General features: G+C 41.5%; 1 protein-coding gene across 1 annotated transcript in view; it reads right to left on the reverse strand.

Annotated features, from left to right (window-relative positions):
• Positions 1–19,816: 19,816 nt before the first annotated feature.
• The window catches only part of ADAMTS5 (ADAM metallopeptidase with thrombospondin type 1 motif 5), a 47,312-nt gene continuing 39,787 nt past the window's right edge, over positions 19,817–27,341 (reverse strand). The window contains exon 8 of the mRNA XM_076352481.1: positions 19,817–26,841. Coding sequence (XP_076208596.1) covers positions 26,268–26,841 — 574 coding nt within the window. The 3' untranslated portion in view covers positions 19,817–26,267. The remainder of the gene's footprint in view (positions 26,842–27,341) is intronic.

The following is a 27,341-nucleotide window of genomic DNA, read 5'->3' on the forward strand; positions in this document are numbered from 1 at the left end:
AAATAACATGTAAGCAAGTAAAAATCTCAGTAATACATACCTCAGGAGAGAGAACCTTAAAAGGCAGTTTCACTTAACAGCAAATTTGGGGATTTGCATTAGGATCTTTATTTAGATGCTTTAATCCATGCATTCATCAATTTATCCTGTGACCTAAGCAAATATTTCAGAAATGCTGCAAGAGATTGTAATGCAAAGTCATGGTTTTAAGTACAGTTCTATGGTTTTTTCCTTCAGTATTTGCTGTATACCAAAATAGGGTAAGATGTCTCTGTAGCTTTTGGGATACTTAGCTGTGCTACAGGCTCCTTTTGAGATGAGGAGCAAATCACCTAAGCTTAGGTCCAACAAAGGTCATAAATATGTAAAAATCAGTTACTGAATCCAGTAGCTGGGTCAACTATTTTTTAAAAGCTTGTTGGCTTTCAAGAGTCCTCATTAATTACCTCCTTCTAAGCATTATGTTTTTGACTCCCTCATTGTGCTTATATGGCTCTCAAATGAGCAACTTGCAGTCATTAAGGACTATCTCCTCAAAAGCCCCTAGCAAGTGTTATCCTTATTTAACAGGTAGAAAACTGAAGTACAAAGAGATTCAGGAATTTATTAGCAATAAGACAGAATACTTTTGTTACGTCAATGCAATTCATAGATATTTGCAGAGCCTCTAGCTCTGCCATAACTTGTTTCAGCTATTTCAGGACAGGGGTCATGATGTTGCTAATCTGTTCTTGCTTTTTGATAGTTTTATCCACATTTTGAACAGGACATGGGATGGCTACCTCTTACTTTTTTCTGCTTTCAAACGCCCTTGTTTTCTAATATTAGGCTGGAACTTCAGATTGCTTCTTTGCACTTCTTTAATGTTAGGGAAAAAGTAAATGAGAAATCCTTGTTTGCTCCCAGGTTCAAGGGCATATAAGTCAGTAAGACTTGTTTAGGTGTCTTGGGATAGAACAGACACCTAAAAGGTCTCCCTCAGTTCTGAATATATCTGTACGTCAACGCTGACACGTTGTTTTAATCACAAGGTCAGCTGAGCTGGATGCAAGACTTCATCACAGATTTTGCCTGACACGTTGGGATGCCTAATATCTCCATTTTATTGATGAAATGAGTAAAATAAAAGGTTGTAACACTAATCTTAGGCAAAGAACTATGGGGTAACGTGGTGGGTTGACCGTGGCTGGCTGCCAGCTGCCCACCCAGCTGCTCCCTCATTCCTCCTCCTCAGCAGTACAGGGGAAAGAAAATAAGATAGAAAAGCTCATGGATCGAGATAAAGGCAGAGAGATCACTTACCAGTTACTGTCATGAGCAAACCAAACTTGGCTTGGGAAAAATTGATTTAATTTATTGCCAATTAAAATAGAGTAGGATGGTGAGAAACAAAGACAAAATCTAACCCCCTCTTCCCCCTACTTTTTTTTCCTAGGCTCAACTTCACTTCCGACTCCTCTGCCTCTCACAAGCGGCGCAGGAGGATGGGGAATGGAGGGTTGTGGTAAGTTCATGACAGTTCCTCTTTGCTGCTCCTTCCTCCTCAGATATTGTCCCTGCTTTAGCATGGGGCCTCTCCATGGGCTGCAGTCCTTCAGAGCAAACCTGCTCCAGCGTGGTCTCTCCAGGGGCTGCAGGGGATCCCTCCTGGGGTGCCTGGAGGACCTCCTCCCCCTCTCCCCTGGGTGCTCGCAGGGCTGTTTCTCACACTTTTCCCCTCACCCCTCACTGCCAGGCAGTGTTTTGCCCTTTCTTACCCAGGCTTCCCCCTGGGCGCCAGCCGCTCCTCACAGAGGCCGCCCTGCAGCCCCCCCATGCCAGCGCCTGGGCACCTGCAGCCGGTACAGGTACTCTGATTAAAAACGCTGCAGAAAGGTGATGCAGAATGATATCCTGTAGTTTTCACTTTCTAACTGATTGTCTTTTTGCCTGACTTCACTGTCGCTGTCACCTGCTACCCTTCCCCTTGGTCTTTTCCCTCTGCCTTTCCCCTTCTAGCCCGGGGCACCAAGGAGGCGGCAGCAGAAGCAGGGACAAAGATCACTGCAGTGGTGTCATGTTTGCCGCTGTCACAGAAACTAATATCCTCAGCTTTTCTCGCCTGCCTATTCACAGCATAAGATTTTCCCAAGCCATGCAAAAATCTAATACCAGGCTCTCTGTTCAGGAGTTAAATGCTTGACGAAATCGATCAAACCGTTTTTACTAGGCTCGGATTGATGATATCCCATTTTTGGCTGTCCCTTGCTGACGCTTCCTCTGCTCCTCTCTGAGGAGGGCAGGTAAGGTGAGGAGGCCTCTTGCTGCCCTCTGCTTCTCTCCGTGCATATGCACGTGCTGCTTTCTGCCATCAAGGGGCTGGATCAGACCGGTGGCTGTCAGCAGGAAGAGTGTGAGCACAAGGGCAGTGTGGGCCTCCCTTTGCTGCTCCCTCCAGTTTTTGGAAGATTTTAAATCGCTGTCATAGTTCACTGCAGAGTTGTGCTCCCTATCTCCCCGGCCGATCTGGAGCAGCTCATGTAAGCCACTCCTCTGGCATATAACCTCGCTTGCACAACTCCATATTAAGATTATTAATACACTTTGCCCATGTGAGCAACCCTCGTTGCAGCAATGTAACACGTAGCTCAATCACATAATGTTAAAAAAGAGAACTGGAGCAGACACGTAGGCCCCAGTCCTGGAAATATTTATAGTTAGGCTTGACTTCTAGCATCTTGCTAACCCCTCGAGTGTTTGCAGGATTGAAAACTTAATAAAAAGTTGGCTAAAATATTCTGTTTACAAATTGTATCAAGAGGAAGCATGTGCAATGGCTTATACAAGAAATGAAATTTTTAAAGCGAAACACCCTTCCATCCATCCTCCGTGTCAGTTTATACCATAGACACTGTAAAAGAGCACGGCAAGAAATAAACAGACTCTAGTAAACCAATACCTGAATTTGTATGTTCACTCCTGTTACCGGTAGGTCTTCTGAAAAAGCAGCATTCCTGCTTAAGACCAAACACCAAAAAGCCAGTCAACCAAACCTTCTTTTTTAACTTCCATTTATCATCGCTAAATTTCTCCTCTTGGCTTTAATACGCAAACCCTTATGCAAAGCCTTCGCTGTCGTGGTGTAGACAGGCTCTTTGATTTCCAGTGGATATGAAGTTAAGCATGTGAACACGTTTGCAAGAGATGCTTGGGACCCCTGTTGATGTGCTGCCTTCGTTACTCCACCAACTCTTTTTTGCATAGGGTGGCACAAGATATGTTACTGTGTTGGGTGATAAAGAACTAAAATCGGGGAGCATGGGATGTTCATGAAACCTTTTCATTCAGTCTTATTTCCGTGAGCGTCATGGGGAAGTCACAGCGTATTTGACTGAATGGTTCAGATTGCCAAATGCATGCTTTAAAGTTAAAAGCTATACTTAAGGCAAAAGTAGAGGTTTGGGTATATGATTAAGGTTGATCAAGGAAAAAAAATCACAGGTTTTGAAATGTCTTGAGTCTTCTAGGAATATGTGGGCCTAAGAAGAGAGGGAAGGGGTAAAGTAGGCATGGGGAAAGCTTTTCCTGATATTATTATATCTACCAATTAATCTCAGTATTTTGACTCATTCTCTTATTGTTGAGTTCCACCTTCTGTTATTTAGAGGATTATAAGTTTTAATTCAAAATATATCTAAATATGTGATTAAAATATTGCGGACAGAAAAATGCATCATAGTTTCACATGGGATCATTTTTTTTAGCTGAATAAGTAATTTTATTGCCTGCACAAACTCAGCCGTCATTGCTGATCATAAGCCGGGCATAACTGGAAGGCAGGCATCATATACCCTTATCCGCTGGCCATGCCCTCTCCTGTTGTGAAAGGGGCCTGGGTCTGATGCCTAGTTTGGCCGCCGGCTCCCTAGGATCCGCAGGGAGTACAGCTGAGGCAACCCCAAATTCTTTGGGTTGCAGTCGCCTCTGCTTGCCTCAGCTGCACGCTGAAGCCTGGGCAGAGGGACATCTGCGTGCCCCTTGTGAAATGCAAGTGGGTGAAGAGGCGCGCGAGTCTCCTCCAGCTACCTGTGGCTGATCCAGGCTGTTTCGGGCTCGGTAGAGCTGCTGGCCAAAGTCATGTGGCCGCTGATGGGCTGCTCTTGAGTGGTGCATTGGCAAGAGCAGGGCGGCGCTGGGCTGGTCCAGGGGCAGCCCGGGATAATCCCATGGGAGTTAATGAGGAACGTGGACTGGAGGAGACTTTCTGGGCTTCTGAGGCTGACATCCCAAGGTCTGGTTACATACTATGTGGCTTCAAAGGCATAAGCGAAAGCAGCTAGGGACTGCTAGGGACCTCCAAGGTCCCATAGGAGGGGTCCTTCTGAGCCTGGACTTGTTCGTACACTTACAAAGTAGAACAGCACAATTCCTAATCAGCTGGAAAGAAGAAAATCAGTGTTTTTCTGTGCTGCTTCTCTCACCAACATCTTCTTTCTTCATTATTTAAAAATCTCAGAGGTTGTTGCTCAATAACATTTATGAACTGGGTGTAGTATAAAAATCCTAGCTACAGCGCAAATACGCACAGCTGTCACATGTAACGCACCTTTTAAAACCAAAGCATCATCAGGTATTTTAGCAAACAGAGAGGTAAAAAAATTCCACTTTATAAACCCATACATTTATATAATTCTAGTGATGCCAACTGAGCTGTCATTGCTTTATACGGTAAATACATGAGCTAAAATAGGTTGTGTAAAGAAATTGCTAATAAGACAAAAAAGTGAAACCAAATTTAACTGAGAGGGCCCTGCCAGCTTTATTAATGTGGATTTCAAGGCTCTCCAAGAAAAATGTTCTCTTTTTACCTTTTCAAAAGAATTCAAACTCAAACATAGTATCGGAAACAAGCTGAAAAACTATAAACACTCAAGCTATGACATAAGACACTAAAAGCTCGGAAACTGTAAGAAGTGACAACATTAACTTGTGCTGTTTGCTTCAGGGAGGGCAGAAAAGCAAAAGTCAATTAAGGTGAGGGCATCGGCTGCTAAAACTGCCAGCATTTGTTGCTTTATGTTAATCTCTGTGGCCCCAATCCCACAGTATTTTTCACATATCGGCGGACAGCTGCGCTTGAACAGAGGCCCATTGACTTCATGTCATTTGAGCATCTCTTTTGTGTTCGAGGGCTTTGATCTGTGTGGCTGGAAGTCTCTTCTTAGCTTCCGTCTACAGCAGCATGCCGGCACACACCTGCCGCTTTCTTAGCACAGTGCAATTCTTCTTGACTACTCCAACTCTGCAAAGAACTATGGAAATACGTTGTGCGCTTAACTCCCATTAGATCGTTTGATTGTACAGTTTTATGTCTGTGAGAAGTACCAAAAGCTCTAGCTGTGAGCAATACAAATGGTGGTTGTCCACAAGCCAGGCATTTAATTATTAGTGCCAATGAAAAGAGACCACATTATTGATGCTGGAGACCGCCGCATCCATGGCCTATGTGGCCTCTCACAGGTGCAGTTTCATCGCAAGGCCTGCTGTAGGTGCACATGGGTAGACCTGCTTTCCAACAGGAGGGATGCAGACAAAGGGCACAATGGCTGTAAAACTGAACTTGATGAATTTCTGAACTGAATTGGTAGGAATTGTGGTAGGAATCTATCTCCTACCACAGCAGAGGAATGGAGACACCGATGAAGGAAGTACCTTCCAGACTGATGTCCCTAAAATTGCTGCAAACCGTACATGCGTAAACTCCCTGCTTGGGCTCATTTCAACATCCGAACAAGCTTGCGAGCAGTGTTTGATTATCCAAGAGTAGGGGAATGCAAACCTTCTGACACCTCCAAAAAGCCTCCAACAAGCACTTGGACTAGGAAGTGGTGCCTGGGGAACATTTCCACACAGACATAAGTTTAATTGCAGACATCAGCATTTTGTTGGGGAGGCTGCCTTGTCCAAAATTTTGCAGTGTGTGCATATGTCATTTCAAGCCTAACAGCTAGCAAAAAAGGATCAGCTGGTGCTCTAGACTTCAAGGCCAAATGCTGTAAATATCTACAATAAATGCTGTTCCACACATGAGTAATTCCTTTGGCTCTGTCTGCGCTGTCTCTGGGACCATGAGTCAGGGAGCACAGTACGAACCTTGACCTGCTTTTTTTGGGCCTATATGGCTGGCAAGGGGATATCCAAAGCCCAGCTACCTCCAAGCCCTGTACTCTCCGTATCACAGGTGAAATTAGGCTTTGCTATGGGAAATAGCTTGTTTGTCCCGGGGTAGAATGGGATAAGGGGCAGAAAGGCCTCTCATCTCATTAAGGGAAAAGGAAACCCTGCTGAAAGCGTTACCTACTTCACTACACTGAATTTGTTCTTGCCTAAGATGCAACCAGTTGACCATCGACCTTTTCAAAGGGACATTGTCATCTAATCCTATTTTAGACCATCTGTGGAAAATGCAGGGGTTTATGGCTAGATTTGGTTATTAGTTACCATGTACCAGGTACCATGGGTATAGTGTTTCATGTACGCTTTTAATTCTATGGCATCAGTGTAGGTGTTAAGTTGGATTTTTGGATGCTTGGGGGTTTTTTTGTTTTTGACATATGAACTGTTTTTAGAGCTAGCAAGGAATACGGAATAAAGACAAAATATAAACAATTAATTTAATGAGTTTACTGTTGGGTCTTAGGAGCCAGAAGAAAGAAATTTGGCGTGACTGGGATACATAGATGATTATCTTATAAAATAGCATGAATATTGGCCAAAGTTGGAAAAAACCAGCGTTTCTAAATAGGAAAATATTTTGCTGCTGGGGATTTGGGGATTTGTGTGCTAAGAAAGGGCTGGGGGATTTCTTTATGCAGCATGGAAACACTCCCAGCAATTCATCCTCACATTGAGTTTCTTTGTCATCTGACTACTGCCACTCAGCCGTGTACGGTCTTCACTTAACTGTGGCTGTGGGGAGGGCTGGAAGCATTTTGATGCTGGAAGAAAACTGAAATCTCATAATTAAAGGCACATACCTTTTAAAAAAATTTCCCCTGAAAAACTAAAAAAAAATAAAAATGCAGGAGACCTGAGCTGTTACATAGGTGTCTGCTGCCTATCAAGGTAATTTGCAGTTATCATGAACTGAACAGCGTAAGCAGAGGGTGAAATTGTATTGATTTTATGAAGATGCACATATACTCCTGCACTATAGGAGTGCCCTGAAGGAGCTTGTAGAAGCTGCAGTATCTGGCCTATTTCAAAGAGCTACTGCGGGCAAGGCTCCTCTGACCCATTTTCCCTTCAATTCTCAAAGTTGGTACGAGATTGATACAGACACTTCCCACCCCCAGCAGCTCCCCACAACAGCCTTGCGCCGAGCAAGAAGCCTAAACGTCTATTTTCTCACCCGGCTGTCGAGCATCAGTCTGCCTCTATGGTGTGATTACACCTGCTGTCACCGGTTGTATCTCCTTGCCTTCGTTCCACTGATTCTGCCAGGTTGGTCCCACGGTGGCAAATAGTGTCCCTGCTCCTGCATCCCGACTAGCACAGCCTGAAACCAGCGCAGCCCCCTTCATCTCTGCCCATTTGTTCTTTAGAGAGCTCATACATGTTAGAAAGCAAAAACTTGCGGAGAGTTGTAATCTAGGATAAAACCCCCAAACTCCCTAGAAGCAAGTTTAGGGAACTAGTAACTCATGGCTTCCTAGCCACGTGAATGATGGCAAATGTCTAATAGGTTTGATTAAGCTGTTCTGTAGTATTAGGACCACCCAAAAGATGGCACTAAACAACCTTTAGTCGCACACACACACACACACACGCACACACAAAATTTGCTAATAATACTCAAAGAAATAGTTCACTAGCTTAATTCTGTAATTTTGTGTGCAAAAGTAGAAGTCATCTTAGATAATTCTATGTTAGACCAACAGGAAAACTGAGGACAGACACTTTTATATAAGTAGATAAACTTTGTACTGTAAATATTACTTTTCTAGACCCACATGAAAGCATTCATATTTTTGTAAACATGACAACATGACATTTGGTGAGCAGCGCAAATGTGTTAAAATTACTCAGGAGTTAGGCACTGCACTTAAAATATTTGTTTCTTTAGGAGCTACTGATGCCATTGCTATACACTGACCTTTGTAAATCTGTGGTTATTGGGCCAAAAGTGCTTTTATTTATGTGGGTGCAACGTGGAGTCATTCCACCAATGCCCACAGAGCTACATGGAATGACAAGTGTTAGCAAGGGGAAGCTCTGGCCTGTTGTCACTAACTTTTTTAACAGGTAGGGCCAATTATTTTGATTTTTTAATTAGCTTAGTTGTCTGCGATGGGAAGAACAAGACACTTTTCTACTAGTCACCTTCCATTTTATGATGGAATAGTTGAAGGGGGAAAAAAATCCCTTTCATATTTATAACCTCTGAAAACTCAGTAATGGGATCTAATTTATGATAAACCCTTAAGATGAGAGCGTTCACAAAAAGTGCTGGAGGAGGAGTCCTCAGATCCTGCAGGAGTCATTTTTTACTATGACTTCAGTTTCATGATCTTAATCAAATACCACGTGTTAATAATAAACGATACAAATGAAAGAACACCACCTTTGCTTAGAGAAGAAATCATTTGGGTACCAAAAGGAGTTGAGAGATCTGATGCCTTCCACAAATGTTTGATTTCCCTGTATTATGAGGCTTCTCTTTTGAATGTGGTTGCCTGAAAACCTACAGCTAAAGTAGGAGGATAAAAAGAAGCTTCCCAGGAACTGGGAGAGATGTAGTGGGAATCGAGCAGTGTAAAGTCTGCCTGGGTACAAAAACTTCTTTCACCACTTTCTCCAAAGCTTGTCCTCTCAACGAGGAGACAAGCTCACTTCTATTTGCTCACTTCTGCCTTTCTTACTGCCACAGCCAGCATGGATGCATATGGAGTGTTGAGCTCTCTATAGCTCTATGCACTCATGAAATTAAAGGCATTTAAATCAACTGTATCAGCTCAGAAAAGGGAGTCAAGGTTTTACATTTGGGGAGGTTTTTTTTATCTTTTTCATTTTTTTTGACAGCTCAGGTAAGGCATTTGGCTCATACAGTAATTTGGTTATAATATCGTTATATTATAACCACTACTTGGTTATAATCAAAAAAAGAAACTTGGATCTCAGGGTTTTATTCGGGGAATGAGCTGGAGGATATTCAAGAGAATTTAGTGGCACCTGTGGAAAAACTGTGCACAGACATGGAAGCACCAGCTGGCTTGATGACGTTTATTCACCATGGGGTAAAGAAGGCAAAAAAGAAGAGATAGTGGAAGTATACACACAATGAATGGGCGAGGAGCTGGGTTCTCTTTGTGCTTGTAGCACAGCAACGAGATCTACTCACGAAGAGATTCTGCACAATGCATAGCATTCAAAGCCGCCGTATATTTCACGGTTACATTTTGGATCTCACTGTCACAGCTTGTTGAAGCTAAAGGCTTACCAATATTAGATGTGTAATAGGGATACCGAGTTGTAATAACCAGTACTAATATATAATTCAATAGTTAACTTTAAAAGCTCTGTAGTAATGTACAATTTTAATGTTGTGTATCAAGGCTAAGTGAAACAAATACTTTCTCATCTCTCCAAGGCATTCATAATTTGATTTTAAACAACTTCATATTAGTAAAAAGATCTGCAAATAAGTCTTAGCATAAAAATTAGATCACTCCACAGGAATATATTTTGGGCGGGGGGAGGGGAGCAAAGCATTTTTCTGACAATCATTGCAATACGTGTAACCTTCACATTCTGAGGGGTTTTGAATTCACCACAGCCATTTTCTGTACCAAAGAGGATGTATAGTTTCTTACACAAGCTTAAAGATAACTTTGCAATGAAGTAAGAGCTGGAGGATGTAACGGGGAGGGATGATAGGGAGGGAGACAGTCTGAACTGGAACATCACTAATTCTCACAGTGGTAGCTCAGTGAGAAAAAAAAAACGCTGCAGAACAAACCTGCCTTCATCCAGTCAATTTCTGGAAAGAAGTACAGCCATTTGGAACTGAGTTTTTACTTGAAAACTCTTTGGAAACAGGATACTGTTCCCAAGCACTTTCAGCCCTTTTGAGACCTGGAATGAGATTCATCTCACTCAGCCTCAGACATCTGCACTGTAGCTGTCTACATCTGAACCCTACATCCCTTTGTCACTGGAAAGAAACACACATTTGTAATGTGCAATTCATCTAACCTATTATGGATGTCTACTGTAGGGTGAAATGAATAGCATGAGTGAAGTGCCCATTTTCTCTCTGTTGAATCTAAAAGGCACCTATAAAGACTGTTTCAGATGCAGATTCGAAAGCCCACGAGAGGAAACCCTTCCCCAGTGTCAAAATTTTTTTTTTACATTTTTGAAAAACTATGAAACAGTTGCTACAGTTTTATGTATTTAGACTTAAAAAAATTACTAAGAGGAACTGTGTAATGAACTCTTGGCATAATTTATGACAGCAGTGTTTGTCTTCATAGACCAACTTGCACAGAAGTCAACCGTTGTACCATAAAGCAGTCTGTAGAGCGGTCTGAGGCCAGGGATGGATTTGTCTGGTCAAAGGTGGAAGCCTTCTCCACATCTAATGACCTAGACACTCTCCACCCCCTTTATAGTCAATGGAGAGAAACAAGAGCCTGCGGGGCTCAACTCATCTTATCCTAAGGTCAATGGCAAAAGCCACAAGTCTTGTACCTTTCAAGTGCCTACTTTTCTCTGTCAATTAGCAAAGGTGCCTGGGCTGCCTAATTAAAGGCACTTCAAGAGTTGCTGTGGGCAGGACCAGTGCTTCTGTCTGCAGTGGGGAACTGCTTCTGTGGATGCAGCTGCAAGAGGGGACTTGAATGAAAAAAATAACTGAGAATGTCAACCTGATGCCGAAAGCAGCTGTAAAATTCCTGGTAAAAGGTGAACAGTTGTTTTCTATCGCTATTTTGGAGCCTAGAAGCCCACAGTATGTTCCTGGCTGTGCTTCTGCTCACTTAAAACAAGATAATTATGACTTTTATGTCTTCCAGTTTCTTCAGCTGGGAAACAGGGGTAAGGATATCTTCTGGTGCCTCTTTGTCATCACTTCATTTGACCTGTGTAAGCATAGGCAAATTCTGAAATCTTGCAGCTCAACTTCACAGTTAAGGGAAACTTGGGGATATTTGATTAGGATTATGCCTCAAATGGTGACATTTTCTTTTAGCTAGCTTAGTCCCGGATCAACCCAGCATAACTTGTTTAGGAGAAAATCCAAGCAATGAATTAATCAGTGAATCCTTGGACTCGATGATCTTAGACGTCTTTTCCAACCTTTATGATTCTATGATTCTATGCAAACTTCATTTTATTTTGCGGCATCGTACGTATATGCTTTGCCTTTTCTTCTCATTTCTTTTTATTCTCCTGTTGCTGCAATGCATGCTGGCTCAAGTTTGAGAACTGGAGACAAAAGCAGGGAGCAGACATCCATGTTGGTATACAGCCTTCCTCTTTTTTGGAACTGCTCTGCAGAGAGGGCTCGTCTAGCTCCACCATTAGCCACGCAACTCAATTGCACACTAAGAACACGTGTGAGGGGGCCACTTGATGACTCCTGCCATTAAGTTAACCGGTGGGAAGGGACTTCTAAGTACTCTGAAGAGCTATTGCAATAGCTCTCTGTTTATCGTATAAAAGAAGCTAAAATGCCTGACATAGCTATATAATACATCACTTGCATGGAGGCAGTGAAAATCACTTTGAAGGCAAAAATCTCGGTAAGGTAGGTACGTCATGGGTAGCAAAAGGGTTTTAATCAGTGAGAACTGCCTTAACACAGAATGCTAGGCGATGCGGTCCCATTGCTGAGCTTGGAAGCAAAACCGTAGTAATATCGGCCTCACAATTTTGGATTGGACCTGTGTCTCTGCTGTTACTTTCCCTTCCCCTCTATTTTTCATAATTTCAGGCTTGTGTGCTGTATGTGCTTTTGGGTGCTTACACTGTCTACACCGTGTTTCTGCAATTTGTTTGCAAAATATCTTGTAGGCTGAAGCTACTGTGGTGGAAATTATTAATGCTCACAATGTGTGCAATGCCTAATTAGTACTGGAACTCGAGCCTTATCTTCTTCTCACACCCAGCCAAAAATCTCCAAGTGACTTGTATCATGATGGTTGTGTTGCATTTTAATAAAACTTCCCAATTCAGTCTATAAGAGAAGTCCTGCTTTATAAGTGGCTGTTCATCTCATTGTTATCACAATTCTTGATTCATTCAATTTTTTGACGTTCTTGTACATTTGTATTCATTCACTATAAAGGGGCTTGAAAGAGCAGCACATTAGACTGTTTGCCGAAGTGGTCTGTTACAATGTTTTCTCACAATAAGAAAGCATGAAATCATCCAACTATCTGCTGGAAAATGTACTAATTACTTTCTGAGTGGGTAAAAGTATCACAGCCAACGGGGCAAAGGAAAGACAAGCAAGTTCCATATAACTGTGCATTGGGATTAAGCCTAGGGAGGGAAAAAATATTTATGAATACAGTCCATAAAAATAATTGCAAAGCTTTTCTAAAAGCTTTACCATGTTGTCAAACAGGAAATTTAAGAATTATTTTGTGTCAAGACCAGAAAGGCTTACTCATAGAAGCAGAGTTTTGGTACTAGCAAAGAATAGGGACATTTTATTTTCAAATTTGTAAAGCAAACTTTGATCATCATGCCGGAAATACACCAGACTTAAGAAATCCTGCCACTGACCTCTAGGTAGAATAAAACTAAGAGAGAAGGGGAAATAACTCACCAATTTTTTAATTACTATTATGCCAAGACTTTTAAGAGAGTTTGAATCCCAAATGTGCATTCTAAGAGGGGAAAACATTTTCTTTCATTGAACAGCCCTGGGGGGCGGCTGGCTTTTTCTCCCGCCTGCCCCTCCCCGAGAGTTTTTTTTTCTTTTTTCTTGCATGTACGTGTAAAAATACAAAGTCATTTGAAAGAATTTCACTTAATTCCTCACTCTGAGCTCACATTTGTTACAGATTTTGTTTGGCTTCCAGTTTGCCAGAAGGGAAGGGAAGAGTGTGCTCTAGCCAGGGAATGCTGCTGTCCACTGAAAAATGTGTTTGGATGGAGGAGCTCTTTTTCATGGATGGATTGTGGCTTTTGGCAGCAGAGGTGGCAGGAAGCAGTTGCCATAACTACTATACAATTAAAAAAAAAAAAAGGCTTTAAGTAAAAAGACATTTTTGAAGTTATGCTTTTATTAACAATCCTGGTAGAATCAATCAGTTCAATATGATGGGTGACAGGATACTGAATGTGGTCTCTTGGGTGTACACTAAGGATATGATTTTAGGGCTAATTCAGGCATTGGCTTGTAAGGTACATAGGGGAGGAAAATACGTAGACAGCCAGAGAACCGAACATAATCTGCCTTGCGTGGGATTTCAGGGCTTGGCTAGAATCACGCTATGGTGTTAAATAGCAGACTAAAAGAATAATAATATACATTTTTCAAAAACTTTAGGGATAGGATTTACAAATTTACTGAAATGATTTAGAAACATGAGTTACACTTTAAGTCAACATTAAGGACTCTGACTTAAGTGTAGACATAATTTAATATTTATCTATTTTCAAGTGACAGATACTACGCAGATAAAAAGCCCAGATATAGTTGGTTAACACTGAGTATTACTGGAGTAGACCCAGGGATGGTTTATATTGGGTCAAACCCAGCCGAAGGTTTTTCATCCTCAACATTACACCACGCATTATTGTCACTGGCAAATTGCTTTGGCACTTTTTTTGTGTGCTGTTGGAATCAGAAAACATTTCATACTGCTAAAATAACCCCTGTCTATTGCCATATGGATACCAACGTAGTTTTTGTGGTCTTCTAGCTACTTTCCTGCAGTGCTTTGAGATGTGTTCCAAATGACCAGGCTATTTATTTACTCACGGGACCTTTACTGAACTAGTCAGGTGAATTGGACTCATACCCCTGCTTAAACACTGGCTCCCAGGCAGGATTTATCCCTTCATTCTCACAAATTTCTGGGGTCAGCACCTATGAGACTGTCCCTCAACGAGCCTTTGCAACCCATGGTCATGGTGCACCTTCAGCCGGGATGCTTACTCTGGTCCCACGGAGAGGAGAAGTGCTCCCGTGTTCCCGTTTCGTTCAGCCAGCGGCTTTCTCTTGTGTAACGACACCAAGAGCCCTTGGGGTATTTGTTAATCAAGCTACAGCCTAAATCCCTTGTCTGTGAGGTGCGTTTCCTATGGTACATCTTACTGACCTGAGCACGTGTATCGAAGAAACTTTCTAGTCTACCTACTAACCCTTTGCTTTAAATGCAAGTATTACATTAGGAAGTACATTAGGAATGACTGATTCACTCCCACCCCTTTGTGAGTTGTAATGTATAACAGCTACAATTGCTTCCATGCAAGAGGAGGAACCTCCTGGCATATCTAATTAAATAAATCAACTACGACTTTATTTCAAGCTTTAAAAAGCCTTAAAATGATAAAACGATCTGGGCTGCAATCTTCAGGTTTTTTAGTAATAATATCCACATTCTCATAAATAATTGGGCTATGAAGTCTTCAGCTACTAGTTCTAATGGAAAGCCATGTTTATCCTTAGAGAATCAAAAATTTTTGTTCCTTACATTTATCTGATAAGTTTAATCTTGTATGAAATTGTCCTAAACCGTCTGAGCTCCCTTCTTAGTTACTTCTTGTCCCTCGCTGTATCTAACTGAAAAGTAAAGCGTTTTTTCCTCTATCGCTACTCCATTCTCTTATTGTAGCTGTTCTGCTTTATATTTTAAAGTTTAGCCCTATATATGGATTTCTACGAGTCCAAATTAACTCCCCGAATTTTCCAAAGTTTTTGGATGCTGCCTGGTTATGGCTTACATTCAGATTCAAGATAGAAGAGATACTGTTCATCAATCCTGTTCCTTCTTAGAGCTTTTTCCCCCCCTCTTTTTTCTTTTGTAGTTGTAAATGAGAAGTAACTACGTCTCCTAACTTTTTTGCCAATGTCTTTTTTTTTCTAATCTACTAGTTCATTATCATCCTCTTTTACATATTTCTAGAAATCTGACTAGCTCTGAAAACAAACCAGGTGATGATTTAAATAAATGTTATGAATACAGCCAAAGGAAATGGCTCCTGGGGTAGAAGGTGCAGGCTCTGGGGAACAGGAGCCCGAGACTGGAGTCAGACTGGAAAGGCCTTCAGCAGGCTGAGGCAGGCAGAGACCTTTTGGAGGCAAAGTTGTTCCACAGTAACCTCACAACCTGTCTTAGGTTCTGCCTCTGTCTCTGCCTTGCCTTAAGAAACTATTTTGGGGGAAAAAAAATAGCCAAAAATAGACAATGAACTCATCCCAAAATAATAATTATTTTGAGGGGGAGGGAAACAAAACATCCTTTGCTTCTTTCTCCTCTCCTCTGAAGGAAAAGTTCTTCATATATAATACTTCAGTTCACCGTTCCATTTTAACCCGATGAAGGGCTAGCATTTTGATGGTAATGTCCTGCATACATGAAGAGGCTGAGGTTTACACAGAGAAGTCCTGCAACTTTCCTTCTCCCTTAGAAGTGAAGCTGAAGAGCATTACAGCGTGCCTGTACGGCCAAGAGTCTGACTGTGTATTTTGGCATTTGAATGCCAGACTGGTTGGTAATTTCCCCTTAAATCCTTTCATAGCTCAAATTCCTGTCGAAAGAACCTATATCTCCGTAGCTGCTGGTTTACCATACGGAGTCTGTCTCTGCTCTCTGCGGCCGCTCTGCCATTCGGTTTACCCCTCAGAAGCAATGCCATTTCACGTGCTTTTATTCGGTTGTGTGCAGCATATATTTAAAATGAAATATTGGCCGGAACCCCTCTGGATGGCTGTCAGATCTTAGCATGCCACATAAATATCAGTGTGAAAACATTCCTCCCAGCCCACACAGAACGCATCTAACACTGTTTTTTCTGGACAAAACCAGCCCTAGTACAGCGAGGCCTTCAGCAAAGGACCACTTCCAGTGGGCAGGGCCCTGTCTTAAATTGACCACTTTAAAGTGCTCTGAAAGTTTCCAGTATAATTTTCGTTACCCTTTAGTTACAGACCACCTTTACTAGGTAACTAAGCTTGTTTGCCAACCCGTTGGGTAGCTGCCATCCTAGCAATTGCCTAGGTGGCCTGCTGCCAGCTTTCAACTATTTCAAGATGTGAGTTACCTGATGCTCTCAGGCACTACGGGACCGTAGCGATGTTCACCGCGCTGGTGCCTTCCTGCTTACCAAGCAGATGTTTCCCTGTGGTACCTCCACGGCTTTATGGCTGCACGGGGTCGGTTTCCAACGGGCCTCTGCCGGACTGCCAGTCGAGGGCAATTTGCGCAGTTTTTTGCAAGGATGTGCACTTTATGTGCACTAACACCTGCGTACGGCCCTTCTGTGGTTACCGGCACTGCTAGAGCAGAATTTACATCTGCAAACCTCACCAGGGCGTACGGCCTTCGATCATTACAGCAGATAAGCAAAATTGCCAATGGGCATGAGAACACCCGGCCCCCATCAGCGAGGGCCCAGGCACACCACCTGCTACCGCAGCAACTCAAAGCTTAGAAGGAGTAAGTGCCTCAGTGCCTCCAGAGCAAAAAATGTAAAATCCATTTTGACTGCACTCTCTTGAAATAACACCACAAATGTGTAAGGGGGAAAAAGGTGACTAGCAGAGCTGGCGCTATAAAAAGAATTAATTTCTGATGCACACCTGTGCGAAGCGCTCAGATGAGCTAGAGATAGGCACGTCCTTGCACATACGCACGATCTGAAAGTTCAGCCGGCTTCACCCCTCAGGACAGTCTGAGAGTTGATGCCAGCAGGGCTCTCGCGCGGCGCTGCCGGGCTCCCCCCCTGACCCTCCTCTTCTCCTGGCAGCTGCAAGGGCAGGGGAAGCCGTTCCTTTAGCGCCCGTCTGGCAGCAGTCACGATTTACTGGGAAGCGTTACTACTAATGTGAGTCTGTTTAGCAGAACTCAGGCTTACGCAGTCAGAGACGTGCGGGAGGGGTTGGCTTTAGTTCTACAGATTTGGGTCCTTTAGGTAAAGTTTTACTGAGACAGAGGAATAGATGGAAGAAATAAAATAAAGACACACCAGTGAACCAAATTACAGGTAGACAAAAATGCATGCTTACAAGCTTCCTGTGGCAAAATGCATTGAAGCTAATAAAGATTACAGAATGCAACACTTCTTACCCCTTACGCCTTCTGAGGCACCCCTCTCTCTCCCATACCTAAATGCACGTGTTCTCCAGAATTTCATCCGACTATCCTGTCTAACTGTATTTGTTTAGCAACACTTGGAGCAGTGAGACTATGGTGGCAATGGCCACAATGGCTGTTTTAATAAACTCATCCTTAGGTTGCACGATTGCTACAACAAAGCTTTCTTGAGCAGCTGCTTAAGAAAATGCCTGTGTGCTTTCACTTAGACATATTTTTCCCAGAATAATCAAGGGAAAGCAAAGAGATTGCTGCCCTGGTCCTCCAAGCATGGAAAATAGTATTGTTTCCTTGGCTTTTGTTAAATTATTTTTCCCACACATGTTCTCTTCAAACCTATCCTTAGGTCAGCTTAGAATGCCGAGTGGTCTAAGTATGATGAATTTATTACTTTAAACTTCTCAGAGCACAGCATAAGGAGAGTGAGGTAACGGTGTAAGCAATGTGGAAAGACTTGAACATTTTCTAGTTTAATTATTGGATATATTTTGAGGTTTCCAAAACTTATGTTTTTTTTTAAAAGATCAGTTTGGCTAGAGGACTGAAATTGGATCAAATCCATCTTGCATCCCCACCTAAAAATGAGATTTGAGTCTACAAGTTCAGAGTCTTGGGAATAGAAGTCTCCCTCCTCACATGTAATTACGTACAGTTTCTGAAGAGGTGAAATGTCACATTATGAAGAGATGGAAAATACATTAAGAGAGAATGAGTTCATCTTCCTGATACAGAACAGTCCCTGCACAGTAATGGGATTATGACAGCGTTGGACACTTGAAAAAGTCTATACTGCTGTCTCTGCTCTATTTGATTTGTATAGGAATGGATTTCCGTTCCCAGTAATGGCTTTCTCTGAGCAACTCTAAAATGGGAAATAAAAATGGAGTTTTGGGAAGATAGGACCTGCCATAATCACTCAGTGACATTGCAGCTTGCTATGCAGACAAAAATACAGAGGAGGTACTGAAGTATCTCTGAGGTGGTAACACTTGTGGAGTTCTCCAAGAGACAAAAAATATCTAAAAGTAGAGGACAAAGTTGTGGCACAGTTTGCATGTCTGCTATTTCTACGGGCAGGTGGGCAGGAGGAGGCAAGGAGTTGGTGGAGGTTTTGCTCTGCCCCAGCATCCTGGCTGAGGAAAGATGCAGGGAGAGATGAAAACCTGTTAGTCAATTTTTACTGAAGAGTGTAGCAGGTGACATCTCCCTGCACCCTTCAGGCAGGATAAATGGTAAAACTGCCTTCTAGCCCAGGTTTTTCACTGCACCCTTCACTGATGTTGACCGCTGTGTTCTTTCTGATGGGCAGCCACCAGCCTTATAACCATCTAGTGTAAATGTACAAGCAAGGTTTTCTGAAACATCTTTATATACATATAGACTATGTAATAGTAATATTACAAATACATAATATTGTGCATATATAGAGACATATACTGTACCAAACTCTAGCAGGACAGCTCTCTTGTAATGTGGTTCAAGTGGATTTATATGTGAATGTAACAGATTATTAGACAAATTTTTCTGAAGACCTTGGGCCTCTCTAACAGGTACTGGCAGCTCTGTAAAGCTTCACTGCCGTTGTTTGAAAACCTAGGAAGAAGAGCTATTCCTAGGCATATATAAATTGTTTCTGTAAATAAGAATCAGTTTCATTTACAATTTGTAAAACAAAATAAAGCAAAAACTCCACATTAGGAAAAAGGCAAAATCCAAAATTCATAAAAATGCCAGCAATCAACAGATTAGACAGGCACATGGGGTAAGATTTAGACAGGATGAGTTTGCTTTCACTTTTGGAAAGAAAGCATCGTTTTCGGGAACAAGAAAAACTCCAACTTAGTGTTGTGGAATGAGAAAGGATAAGTAAGAAATCAGCATGAAAATGGAATTATAATGCATAATAATATGGTTCTATTAGAAAAGTAAATCTTGGTAATAACGCATCTTAAGAGCCACACTTCAGCCGGAGTGTGTATACAACTCCGTCTCACCAGCCCAATCCCCTAATTACTGCTTTTATCTTTCCTTTGACACAGGCTGTACTGCCACTGCTGCACACATCGTACACTCCCGTTACCCATTCTGGCAGGTTTCTACTGCTCTTAGATTGGTTTATATGCCTAATTATGAATCTCATGCTGAATATCTAATCCATGAATTCTGCAGGGCGTTGCTTTTGGACAGATCCCATGGATTTCATGGGCCCTTTGGGGAGGCTCAGGAGATCACCGGTATATACCATCTTTCTGGACAGCAGCAAATAGGAACTTTGTCTAAGGCTCTGGAGAGGCACCGAATGCCGCTTTCTGCACTTTCCTGTTGTATTTCATGACTCGCAGAAACACTCTGACAGAACCCCATCCCACCACAACTGAAGTGGGGATGTTTATGCCTTAATGTAGGGATCAGCTCAGTCTTTTTTTGCTCGTCTGTCTCTAGTGGGGCACAAATGGCAAACAGTAGCCCACAAATATACCATATAGAACAAGTATTTTGGACCTATGATACAGTTTGTATTTATTACTTTTACTGAAATCACAGAATCAAATGTTTTAAGATTACAACTGGTAAATTATACATATGTAATAGTTTACAAAGCAAAATATTGGCCTTCAATGTGTCATAGTACAGTGTAGACCTTGTACAATTCAGTTCAAATGAATTTATATTTTGCATAACATATTATTTGTGATGTAAACTGGCTGACATAGTAGTGCTCTAAAAATGTTAACTCTCTTCGATTAGACACGTGCTAGGATGAAAAAAGTTTTGTGACACATCTTCGTTTTTCAAAGGGTACTGGTATTTCAGCCAAGTTATCTGTAATGCACAAAGTGACACTTCCCAGAATATGCTGACGCCAATGGAGTGTGTAAAGAGGCACATGAAATAAACTAAGCCAAACTAAACGTTGTGCTTTCCCATTAGTCTTCCCTACAATACCCCTCTCGTTTTATCTTCTCTGAGGTTAGGCAGATGACCTGGCAACAGAAATTAGATGGATTTATTGCTGTACAGGAGTATTACACCGCCTCCAACTTACTTGAATTCAGTATATTATTTCCTGTATCTGATGGGATTTTAACAATGCATATATGCTTGACTGTCAATGAGTATGTTTCATATGATAAACTACCTGAAAATTTCACAGTTCATATGATAAATTGTGTAAACCAGTTCCTATAAATTAAAAGACAAATTATGCCGTCACTTAAAGTGGTATAAGTCTGAAGCAGCTCCTGCAAAGCCAGATGATGTAATGAAGTTACTCTGAATTTACATAGGTATAACTAAAACCGGTGTAACTATTTTGCCCTGTGAGAGGGAGTAATGGAGACCCAAATACTTGTTTGTGTATATATGTACATGTATGTGCTTATATATACACAAGTATACACATGCACACACACAAAATATGCATTTGCATTTAGCCACGGTTAAGTTCTACATGTGCCCACGTATGTGTTTCAACACGGACTATGCAAGGCTGATGTACGTGGAAATTATTTTAGTGTCCTTAGAGTGACCGTGAGCCTCTACAGACAACTTTCAGGGCAAATGACATTGTGAGTTTTGTTTTCGACCTGCAACTCCGCAGTGTGCAGAGCAGCAGGATAGTATCAAGGCGTTTGGTACGGCGTGTCTGGAGATAAGTTCTTACACCACTCACCTGGCAGACTAAGAATACATTTGGGGCGTTTCAAATCTTGTATGGTATCACTGAAAACTTACACTTGTAATAAAGTCTTATAAACCCCAAAGCTACATTTTGTGGTGCCAGCTGAGGACCTGACAATTTCTCTCACGTTAAGAGTCATTACCGGTACACGTGATAAACCAGAAATATTTGCATTTGCAATGTTATTCAAAACAAAAATGTTGAACTAGCTTTACTATACAAGCTAGTATCAGTGTACCCACAGTAAAAAACCCTCTTGAAAATGTTACCAATGACAAGTACGAATGCAATGATGCACTCTGGCAACTCTATAAAAACTAATCACTTAATTAAAAAAAGCAACAAACCCCTCCAAACCAGCAGCTTTTTCCTGAAAACTGCAGCCCATGCTCAGAGCGTCTAATTTTGGCTCTTGCCACAGGCTCCATCTTCCTCAGTGACAAAGAACAGCACGGCATTCATTAGCACGAGGAGAAACACTCACCTAAACGTACTGCTGAAAGCCCACAATTATTAATGTTCCATCCTTACAAATCCTGTTTAAAGCCTGCCCTAAAGATTGTCAAAGTCAAGGCTTATAGTCATTCCCTGGCATTTTGGAGTGGGTCTTAAGTGAGGAAGCATCGCCCACTGGCCATCACAAATTCATCTAAAGCCTTGTGGCTGGCTCTGGGTCTTTGGTAGTGCCTGGACGGCAGGAGACACCGGGCAAAGAGGCTGAGCTGGAATTTAACTTGTGTGAATGTGGGCACTGATAAGCAAGATAACTTTCAACAGTTTGAAATAGATTATATGCAGTCTGTAGTACTGCCCTTACGGTGAGGTGGCTACAGAAGTGATTTGTATTGTTAAATAAACCGACTGTAGAAAAGCTGTAGGTTTTCTATATTGCATTTTTTTCCTTACGCTGGCCCCAATACAAGTTCCCTTGAGTTCAGCAGTAGTTGGACTGGATGAAAAGTGGAAGCAAATGGATATTGTTATTTTCAAGGAAACACTGGGAATGCGTGCTTTGCTGGCTTTTTTGCGTCTAACTTTGCCTGATGTGGTGCAAAGAGCTAGAATACAATGAAGTAAAACATTGCAAAGCCTTCCAAATTGGGCTTTTGACTATTTATAGCCATATATACATATTTATGTATGTATATAAATGGTGGAAAGACTGAAAAAGCAGCTTTTTCAATGGTTCAGTCTTCATAAACCAAATCATACATTGTTTCAGCTATATTTTTAAAGAGGCACACAAGAGTTTCTCTGTCATGTTTTCACTTAAACATAAGAAGCTGCATGAGAGCAGACTCACTTGCCACCCTGACAACTCAGAGAAACTTCATTCACGTATAGAGGACTCTCATTTACTACAAGCCCGAACTTGCTCCCATTGAAGCGGAGGGTGAGACTCCTACCAGCTTCGGTGGTAAATCACCGAGGCTTGCAGCATGAACTGCACGCACCTCTGCAAAGCCAGCCTCTTGTCTGACTTCTTTAGGAGCTAGTATGGGGTTTTTTTTTGGTCCGCAGACCTTTATGACTTGCCAGTGGAGAGATTTTTGAAGTGAAGTGTAAAAAGGAGCTTTGAGCGTGAGGTGTCACAAAATCAAAAATCTACAACTTCTCTAAGAAAAAGGCGGTAGCAGAAAAAGAATATACATCTATACAGTGTGCACACATGTATACACATATACTCCTGTTTCATGCAGAAAGCTTTCTAAATAAAAACATACAAAAAATAACCAGTGCCATACATTATGTAAACTCACAAGGCGTACTTTCAACATAAATTTGAAGCATAAATTAAAAGAGAGCGAGAAAGAGAGAGACAGAGACGATAGCAAAACATTTTAAATATAGAATTTGCACAATTGGTATTTTTGTTAAATAAGAATAAATAAATTCATTACATCCGTTCACATACCAGTTGTAAAAACAATAAATTATTTTATTTTTTTCAGTGCTGTGTTGCTTTTTTTTTTTTTTAACAATTGTGATCAATCCACGAGATTATTCCCTCTCCCCCTTGTGATAAAACTGTTTCCGCAGGAGGGCAGCTAAACTTAATTTCTGTATACAGTCAAACCAAAGATGACAGGCTTTTTCCTAATGAGAATGCCTTATTTGAAAAGCAGATGCTCTAAAAAACACCGATGCTGAGGGGTCCAACTCCATGTAAGGGCACTGGAGATGTGTCCCAAAAAGGCAGCAGTGAGTTTAACACTGAGGATTGTTTCTTTCTATGCAAAGAGCAATACTCCGGGTTTCTATCCCCTAGATGCCTTTTACAAATCCCGTTTAGCAACTCTCGGTAGTAATGTAAACAATGACGTAACAGTGTGAGCGACAAGGAATTTAGTTGAGAACAGAAGTTGAAATGACAGTGTCACATACCTTGCACCAATTTTTCGTTCATCAGTTACATGAGATAGCTCTGACTGACAAAAGCAAGGTCTGGAATTGGAGTCCGATGACAAAGAACAGCTGAAAGGCAAGTGTTAACTAGGGCAGGCTGACCTAGTTTATCTTACACTTTCAGGGTTGCTTCCTTGGTCTGTCCCCTTTGCCCCTCTCACCACATAAAGGCGACTGCTTTTTGCTCATGCCAACTTGCTTCATTACTACACTGGTGAAAAGGGAAAAATCACTATAGTGGTTTGTTCTCATACTTATTTATTTTTTATAAATAAACTCTTTCTATGAAAAAAGATACTCTTGATCTAAGGAAGCTTTAAATTTATACTCGCGTATGGTATTACTCTTCTGGAGCCTGAATAGCATCCAAAAGCTTTACTCATCCTGTTGAATATATAATAAATTATTACTATGATGCAAACACAAATACTTGCACGTTCTGTCTCTATTATGATAAAACACAGGAAAAACAAATGCCACAATACAGCAGCTGAATGCAGAGACAAATGTTAAGACTACGCTGACACGCATTAAGTCTCCTTATTTTTCTTCTCGTGATGGTTTCTCTTTGTTATGAACTTTTTTGAGAGGTTCTAGAACATGTGTAATACATATATAAGTATAAAAATAAGATTACTTGAAAGGAAAATAAGACACTTCTAAGTGATCTTATGTTAATAGGCAGAGAAGGCATAAATCTTAACTTTCCAGAACTCTGCAAATATTCAGAGCCTTGATCTCAGTTCTTCGGGTGGGATCACAGATTAAGTGGAGAATTTTCCTCAAGCTCCACAATTTTGCATAGGACTACTCCTAATAAGAAGGCCATGCCATTCTTGAAAGCTGAAGATGACTAGTAATGTTCGTTGGTAATTCACTTTGACAGAGGAGGAGGCCCTGCCCCTATTACTGTTTATTTAGAACAGGGTACAAAAATAGATACCTCCCCAGGTTTCATACTTGTAGATGTAGCAATTCTATGCTGTTTTGAAATCATCACATGCTTTCTTAGAGTTCATACAAACATGCCACAGTTGCAAAAACATGTTTGTGTCAGCCTGGAGTGAGACCTGCCCTTGCTACACTCGCCAACAAGTTTTCTCTACTGATTTCATGATTGGGATTTTCAGAAGAGCCTGGGGTGTTTCAGTGCTCAAATACCACTGACTTACAGCTGTGAGGCTTGTCTGAAAATCCTCCTGCAGTCTCATACTCTCCTGCGTGGATGAACGAAGGAATTAAAGACAGATGGGATTCTATTCTCATCAGCGTATTATAACCATTTCTTTCAGTACCTGTTATCCTAGGGCTCAGATCAAGGCCTGCTGATATAAAAGGAAGCAATTTTAACAGGGCTGCTATCGGGCCTCCACCTGTTACCTGCATAAGGTGAAATGCCCATCCTCGGTCACAGAACTTCCACCAGACAATAATGGGATTCAGAAGTTGCTGCCAATGAAAACTCCTACCAGCTACTGCCTGTACTGTGGAAACAGTCTTATTGATACTGGGCAAGTCCTCCACATCCTGATGTGGTTTGACTTCCTAGTGACCCCTCTTCCTCCCAAATGTGGTAGATATACAAAACATGAATGCCTTCTATAGCTTTAAAAAAACCCAAAACCACACACAAAACAATCAAAAAAGACAAATAGTTACAAACTTTTGCTGGTAAGATGAATACCAGAGTTAGACATGATGGACAAAACAGTGATAAAATATTAACTGCTTGCTGTGTTTTTTTGACCTTTATAGCCTCTTCAAAAGATGTAGGTACATTACACATTGTTAGATTCAAGGTGGAAGCCATAGAGAAAATAACAGAGAAAGCAGTTGAACACAGCCTCAGAATATCTGAGTTAGAAGACACTTGATTATCTTACCTGTAATTTTTGGTTCTCTAACTAGTTTCTACAAAATACAGTATGCCTTTGTTTTATGGAAAGAAGAAGCTAGCAGCTATTGTTCATCGACAACAAGGACCCCGAGGTGTGACACAGCTGGAACTAGTGGAAGGTTTACAAGCAAAGTGTACACAGATTCCTCCTAGCAGCCAAATCCTCCTTCTGTGTGTCTGACATACACATGGTGAGGAGTCGCTGATGGTGCTGGTATTTGAGCAATGCACATGTGGGGATCCCTGGTCTGCAAGCTGCTGCAATGCTCCTTCTTGGTGGAAACACAGTATTTGTCATAGAATAATCATCTGCCATCAGGAAATTCCTAGCATGAAAATGTGTTTCCTTTTGTCAAAACCAAAATGTATTACTTTTTAAAACCAGCAGCAAGCTCTTCATTTTCCAGTAAAACATCTGCGGCCCTTTCTGAAGAATGGACCAAGTCCACAAGGGCTGCAGATATACTTTGGTCGATCACTTTGCTTATGGAGTTTGTCTTTTGATTTTTTAATAGAACCAAGTGATATAAAGTGACATACCAAGTGAAAGATATTTACAAAACAGTATAAAATAAGCTACTGTGGTATCACAGGTACATGTGACGTTTTCTAAGGACATACTGTGTTAGAGGTAGGTGAAAAAGGGGAGATGATTCTGTAACCTTCAAATATCCCAGGATCCTCCATTCACTAGTTTTTCTTCTTTTGCATTATTTTATTTTATATTTTTGCAGACACAGAGGGCTTATAACAACTTTAATGCTTAGGTTTTTGACATATTAAGATCATCCTACTATTATTTAAAACAGTGCACATCTTCATTTGGTCCAAATAGGCAGATTCTGCCCATAATTTGAGACTGTATGTAAGTATATTGAAGCCTTTGCTTCTCTCTGTCTGGGCAGACCTAATACCGGTATGTCAACAATGGCTTAATCAAACCTCTTTTAAAGAAGATCACAACCACAGGTTAACACTTTTTCAACAAGCACTGTTTAAATGCTGACGGTCTCTGAGAGAGAAGACATCCCTTAGCTAATTTTCCATGCCCGTCTTTGCACTGGACAGTCCTGGTGTGCCATCCTGTGTCGCATGTTCGAGAACAAGAAAGCCACGGCCCCGTAACCCAGCGGGGTTGCATGAGCTGGGGAGTTACTTTGCTGCTGCCGCTGCCGCTGCTGGTGACAGAGTTAGTCATTTGCCCTTGCTTCTTTGGCACAAAGAAACTATAGCGGACATCCACTGATTGAGTTGGATCAGTCGCAAGTATCTGCACAATAAGAACCTCTTTCGTGGCAGAGTGTCCCATTGCGTGCAAGAAATCATCTCTGTGACTCCAGCCGCTGTAGTTCATGACAGTCCCGTTGATGTCAATGATTGTTTCTGAAGTGGAGATCATATATTTTCCATTGACAAGGTACTCACCGTTTTTCTTTTTCAGGGCCAGGTAGGCAGTGAACCTGCTCTGGTCCTTAGTCTTGAACTGCCGAACTTTGATGTGGGTTGCCCCTTCTGGGATTTTCACTACATCTGTGTAGCCCTTGCTGAGTGAAGTTAAAAAAAAAGAGTATTCAGTAGCTAGCGTGAAATAAGGCTCAAGTCTTACTGCAACACCTAATGAAGACACTGGCATGACACACCTTGCTTCGTTATAGTTCAGGCCCTGAATCCCTTTGGCTTGAGGCTCATCTAAGATTAATTTAACCAGGTTCCACTGTTTGTCTATTGTATCGTTCTTCATGTCTTGAAGAAATTTCTACTGCACTTATTTCAAATTGCTGAATCTTTAGCTTTAGTAATGATTTTACGTGAGTCAGATACAAGAGGAACGAAAAATAACAGATAGCTTATATATTTCAGCAAAGGGTGGGAGATATGAAATATGATGCACGCTTTGCCTGCCAAGGAAAAGATAATGAGATATGCATTGGTTACAGCTGTTTCTCGCTGTCTTTGCTATAATGATGATTAAGGAAAGCATAAGCAGAGTAACAGCTGGGTAGAGGTACCTTGGGAACATTTAAAAATAATCTTGATCACTGAG

Source organism: Aptenodytes patagonicus, chromosome 1, assembly GCF_965638725.1.
Source record: "Aptenodytes patagonicus chromosome 1, bAptPat1.pri.cur, whole genome shotgun sequence".
Lineage (NCBI taxonomy): Eukaryota > Metazoa > Chordata > Aves > Sphenisciformes > Spheniscidae > Aptenodytes > Aptenodytes patagonicus.